We start from the raw sequence: 6291 nt of genomic DNA on the forward strand, positions 1-6291 counted from the left end.
CCATCAGCAGTACAGGTTTTTGGCTACTTTGCTATGTAACTGTGAATAATAGCATCATGTATTCTTGATCATCCTCTGTTTTAACTAAGTCCTATGTCAGACAGTCCACCTGTCTGATATTTAACCTTTGTATTTCCTGACAATGTATTTTTTATAAATAATTTGGTTTATATTGAACGAGCCCCAGAAGCTCCATCCTGACCTTTTCTTTCCGGTTATGAGAAGGCTGGCAGCCTAGTGACATAAAACTGAAGTTTCAAAAGGACTAGTGTGATGCAGACAGGCCCAGTATAAGCAAAGCCCTTCAGCTGAGCTTGAATTTCTTCTGGCATCCATACTGAAGGCGAAGTGTTCAGTCTCTGCATCCCAATGCTTTTTTACTCTTTGGGTCTTTGAGACTCCAAACAAGAGGTCAGTGAATTCAAGTTATGGCAGTTTTCATACAAAGACATCTGTCCACCAGGAACTAAACTTCTTTTATATGGGCTGCTATAGCTATCAGAAGTTAATGACTATCAATCATGGCTAATCTGAACTGAAATGGAACCACTGACCTCAAGTTGAAAGAACCTTTTGTCTCTCACCAATACCATCATGAGCCATATGGTTCCCTGCCCTTTGCCTTTTATCTTTATATTTTAAATAATCACCACTAATTGTACCATTGTCTGAAAATATGCGAGATTTGTGGTAAATCATGAACAAGTGGTCTTTTTTTCCATTAAGTCTCATTCACAGAAAATAAGGGATCAGCTTAAAGTTAAAGGATAAAAAGCATCTCTCTTAATTAAACATCAGCCTTGCTATTTGATTATTATTCCCACTTTTTAACATGACATCAAGTAGGCTGTTAGTAATCCCTCTGAAGACTGCAACAATTAACAGTTTCCAAGGTGTCAAGGTCACTCCTGTTCTGTATGGGAATAATAAGAAAATTATATAGGCAAGACACCAAAGGAATGTTTTATGTTAGGATAAAGGAGTTACCTACGGAACCTACTCACCACAAATCTCTTTTTATTAAGTAGTTTTCATTATTTCATATCAATTGCATTTTCTCTGGCATGTTTTCCCTTTACAACAAGTGCTCATATACTGTTAACATTCGATTATAGAGCTTAAGAAAAAAACATTATTGTCAGACAAATAAATGCATCACCAGCTATCTTTAGCCACATCTGTTTTCTTTAATGAAACATGTTTTCTCGTAGAAACGCTGCCTTAAAAATCATGACCACTCTAATTATCTACGGCAAGCACATCTTCCTCAACTAACGACAGCTCGAGCATATTATCATTTGCACCAGACTTCATTCTGAAATTGAAAGACCCATAGAGCTTCGCAGACTCCTTGGAGGATGCAAACCTGCTCCTCCGGTACAGCTCCCCTTTCCACATGGACATCATCAGCAGGCTGGAGAGCACCACTCCCCCCAGGGTTAAGAGACACAGCCCAGCGATCACACAGCGGTCCAAGTGAGCCCCGATCCTGGCGCTCTCGTTCTCCAGTCTCTCCATCTCCCGGGCAGCCACTGTGTTGGGATCCACAGTCACGTCTCTGGGTACCACGTAGGAAATAATCACCAGCAAAATCCCGCTAACGAGGAACAAAATGGCACTAATGAACCCATAGTCCACAGATTTCCCAGCTGCCGCCTCCGAGGCCGTGTCATCCTCCTCGGAGACCAGCGAAGGGGAATCATGAACCCACTCGGGTGGCAGCTCCCGGCAGGAGCGCTGCTGAGGAGCATCCCGACAGCCTGTTGGACTAGGGGGACTTCTTGCGTGCTCCAGGTTCACATTCTCATCCACGTAGGTGAATGACGTCTCGAGTTCCTGGGCACAGCAGCAGGCTTTCTTCTTCCCCGCATCCCCTTCCCCCGGGAGGCTCTCGGGCAGGTGGCAAGGCTGGGAGGTGCTGGGGGGTGCCAGGTGCTCCCAGGGTGAGGGGCCCGAGGCGGAGGACAGGGGAACCGGGGCGGGCTCAGCCACGGAGCCCCTCTCTGAGGGCTTGCAATTCCTTTCACAGTGCAGGGCTGCTACGGCAGAAGCTGCTTTGGGGTCCACCTCACCCCTCTCATGCTGCTGCTGCTGTTCATAGGGAGAGGAAGGCAGGCTCCAGCCTGCAGTGGTGCCCAGGGACCCTTGCCTGCTCTCCTCGGCCAGGTAGAGAAGCTCCATACAGGCCATCGGCCTCGTACCGGCGAGCCCGGACTCCTGGGCTACTGCATCCTTCAGCAGGCGCTGCCCCTGACTCACTGGAGCGGTTTCATGGTACCGGAGCCGCCGTATCCCAGAAATCTTCTACTCTTTCAGCAGCGTTTTGTTAGGGACATGGCTTGTGTCAGCTGTTAAATGATTAAACAAATCCCCTCTGACGTTCATTTCTTTTCAGTCTGCAAATGAAATAGCAAAGGGAAAAAAACAAACAAAACACACAAACAAAACACAAAACAACAACAAAGCCAAGCCCGACAACCTCCTGATGGTACGTTAATAAACCAAAGAGCAGATAACACAAATATAATACATCAGTCTCCCTCTCAACTGCTCGAGGGGAGATGGCAAACACAATTGTTTTAACCATGAACTTAAAACTGCAATCCGCTTGCAGATCCAAAATCTATTAGGGAGTCTAATCAACCTTTGACACCGATATCCAATTAAGGCAGTAAGTCATCTACAGAGCACGGGGTAACCCGAATAACTGCAGAAAATGTCAGGGGGAAAAAAAAGGCATCTTTTTTTTTTTCAGCAGTAAGTAACTTCCCCTCTCCGAATTAAGGATTTGAACCGCAGACACACAGACTAATTAGAAAGAAACACGCAAATCCCACGCAGCCCCCTAATCCAGGATCTGCATTCTCCGGTGGAAATCTGATAATCCTACGGGAAAAGCAGCGCTTTCCTACAGCAGATCTCCCGTTTGATTAAGAGCTTTGGGAATGCAATTCCGCCTCGGAGACCGGAGGGCTCAAGGGCGGAGATCGCTCCCGGTCCGCAATTAATTCATTATTCCCCCCCTCGCAGCCCAACTCCCCGCACCCCCGGCGCAAAGCCCGCACCGCCCGGGGGATGCGCGGCACCCGCAGCACCCCATGTGCGGGGCAAGGCAGGCGGGGCGCGGCGGACACACGCACACGGGGCTCGCACACGCACACCCGGGGCTTGCACACGCACACGCGCGGGCTCGCACGCCACCTACCCCGCCGCGGCCACCGGCAGCGCCGAGCCGAGCCGAGCCGGGCAGCGCCGAGCCCAGAGGAGGCGGGCGGGCTGCGGCTGCGGCACGCTGGGAGTTGTAGTCCGCAGCCGGGGGGGTGGGGGTGCCTGGCCTGGCAGCCCCCCCCTTCCACACACCCGCCTGGTCCCCCAAAGGAACCGGTGTGCATCCTTCAAGGATGCCCGCTGCGGGTGTCGGCACGCACGGGGTGGTGTTTCCCTAACCACGAGAGCTGGCGGTGGGCTGGACGGGGTGGTGATGATAACGCTGCTTTCACGGCACGGCGAGGGGTGAGACCTGGAGAAACGTTCTCAGCGCTGCCAGACTTGCAGAGAAATCTCAGGAAAACATCAGGCTCGCCACCCGCCGTCACGCGCTTTCTGTGGCAGGCATAAAGGGAACATTAAAAACTCTGCTGGCAAAAGGCACAATAAAAATAACGACCAGTTGGCACGGACCTTTGCTGACTTTTCTTGTCGGTGCCTTCTCTGAAGTGATGAACTGGGATGTGAAAATAAATTGTGGAGCTGAGATGAAGGTTTATCGGAGGACACCGGGCTCTGGGGGGTGTGGAGGGAAAGACTTTCAGTGTGGAGCTGAAATGAGGGGGTCCGTAGGAAGAAGAGGGGAGCAGCACCTGCCTCCCTGGCTACCGGGGAGGAAAGCAGGGGCACAAGGTGTAAAGCAAGCTGGAAAGAAACCACCCCAGGCAGAAGAGAGGACAGACTGACTCAAGGAGTTGTCCCAGCATGAGGGAACATGGCAATTCCGTGTAATGACTCTGCCAGTTCTGAAACACTGTATTAGGCAAACAAACCAATGTTTTGAGGACAAATCCAGCCGACGCTCAAAGACCAAGCACAGAATATTCTAATCTTTGTGGCAATAGCCCTCATGAATGTCAAAACCAATAGGGCACGGCAATAATGGGAGACTCCCACAGAAGAATTTTTCCCCAGTGCCCATCTGAGACGGCTCAATGCTTTGGGCTTGCTTGGCCCATGTTATTGAAGCAGCTCCAGGCCATGTTTCCATTAGCAGAGCACAGTTTCAATGCATTGAATGCTGTATTATTTGTTCTTTGAAGAAAAATTGTAAGGAGAAAATTATGGAACGGGGAAAAGAGTGCAGACTGTCCTTGGAGCTCTTTGTAACACCCTGTTTGAAATAAATAGAAAGAAGCAAATAAAACCTAATCAAAGAAGCAAACAAACAAGCTGATCTACAAATTGTTCAAATACTCTAAAGCAAAGCAAACCCAGAAACAAGCGCTCTTTAAGGCTACAGAACATTTCTATTTGGGAAACAGCAGGATAGGAATATACAGCGGGCTGCACCTGCCACATCTGACAGACAAGTCTTAATTAAGTGACTGACAGGAGAAAGCTCGGTGTTCAGCCCCAGCAAAGCAGCCTGGAAGAACACAAGCACCTCTCCTGGGCCTCAGCACTATCTGCCAAGGCCTTGGGTGGGCAGTTTCTTCCCGACAACCGATACAAAGGCAGGAAATTATTGTCAGAGCACAACAAATGGCCATGTCATTGATCCTTCAAAACCAGGGAGCTACAACACTTATTCTCAAGCATTTGCTAGAACTGCAGTTATTTGTTATTTACCCCCACACAAACCTCTTGCTGAGCAGCCACCCACTCTCCCTCCTATTGTGTGCCAGTTTGTATTGGGCATGTATATTAATTTGTTGCTAATAATTACGGTTCCACAAAGTGAGGAGCAAATGGAGAGGGAACCACGACTCTGTCAGTCCAAATGCTGGTTAGTCTCTTACATCTTCCCAGGTGACGCTGTATCTTATTTGCCACCTACAGTGACTGTAGCGAAATCATTGTCTAGTCACACTCCATAATTCTGATATTTCTTTTTCTTCCTTTGGATGCAAAGAGTTAACAGCATTTTTGCTTAAAGAATGTAAGTGATTGTTGCCAAAGCTCTGAGGTGTGGAGGTGGTAAGATGAATGCATAGCAACACATACTCTGCAAACACAAATACAGCTGGTGAAAAGATTAATCAAGCAAGGGCAGGAAGTAAGAACATTTGTCACGGAAAAAAAATGGCCACGTAGAGATAAAAAACAGAGTGATGGACACACAATGGGACAGGAATAAAAGACTGGAGTAGACTGTCAGCGTTGATGAGCCTTGTTCTCTCTGTTGCAGCCTACCACATCATAAAGTCTTTTCAGAAACAGAACTTCACTGTGGTAGCAGCACAGTGAGGGTATGGGATGTGAAAGCATGCTAATAAAGGTGTCTTAGTTTGGATACATGGGGCTGAATCTAAACCATGCTCTAGACCTGCTTGGGAGCCTTCTTCCAGTTGGCCCAACTAAAAATGAGTCTCTGAACTCTAGTTAAAAGTCATCAGGTAGATGACTTTTCTGTGCTGGGTAAACTGTGCTCATTGTAAGACTGGAAGAAGGCTTGTGAGGATCTAAAAGTGGATTCACTCCATCTATGTTTGTATTTGTAGGGCTAAGGGCCACAAGAGCCCTGAATAAGTCAGGGAAAACAGGCAAAACTGGAACCAGTTTTCTGAGTGATGCATCCCATCATGGGGTGATGAAGGATAGGTTTAGAAATATTCTGCTTGCTCTTACCAGTCCAGGTAATCTTCCAGTGCTGGGTGGGTTCCTCAGTGAAGCATTCCCCCAAACACTTTTTTTTTTTTTTTTTTTTTTTTTTTTTCCTTTGTATCCCTAACTTTCAGTGGAGTCCTTTGCTGCCCTTGGGTTTGCAGAATCTTCAGTTCCTCATCCCACATAGTTACAGGACCTCGGATCCCCATGCAAGTGCTGCAAGGCTGCATAGCTTCTAAGATAAGGTGCACTCCAGCCAGTGTGCCTCAGAGCACAATATATTCAGAGAAGTCTAGGGAGACTGTTGCATAAACTTTCCATTTTCACTTGAATAGAGCTTAATGCTGAATAAAATACATTGGCTAGGAAGACAATAACAAGGGGCTGCAGGAAAATTTAAAACCTATAAAGGAAATCTATGGACCTGCATACAGGTCTGTGAAAAAAGGGTAACAGAAGTGAATGAAGAGGCAA

At 47.7% G+C, this 6291-nt stretch overlaps 1 protein-coding gene across 2 annotated transcripts; it reads right to left on the reverse strand.

Moving 5' to 3' along the window:
- Positions 1-1195: 1195 nt before the first annotated feature.
- On the reverse strand, positions 1196-3262 carry TMEM74 (transmembrane protein 74). 2 transcript variants are annotated; one of them, XM_082752714.1, is made up of 2 exons: positions 3206-3262; positions 1196-2348 (listed from the first exon to the last, which is right to left on the reverse strand). In XM_082752714.1, exon 2 carries the CDS (start codon positions 2188-2190, stop codon positions 1240-1242), a length of 951 nt encoding a protein of 316 aa, XP_082608840.1. In that variant the 5' UTR covers positions 2191-2348; positions 3206-3262; the 3' UTR covers positions 1196-1239. The 2 variants fall into 2 exon arrangements, with proteins under 2 accessions (XP_082608840.1, XP_082608839.1); XM_082752713.1 differs by having other exon boundaries at positions 1196-2396; positions 3206-3240.
- Positions 3263-6291: the final 3029 nt, after the last annotated feature.

The sequence above is a fragment of the Aythya marila genome, assembly GCF_965140915.1.
Source record: "Aythya marila genome assembly, chromosome: 2".
In the NCBI taxonomy this organism is placed as follows: Eukaryota; Metazoa; Chordata; class Aves; order Anseriformes; family Anatidae; genus Aythya; species Aythya marila.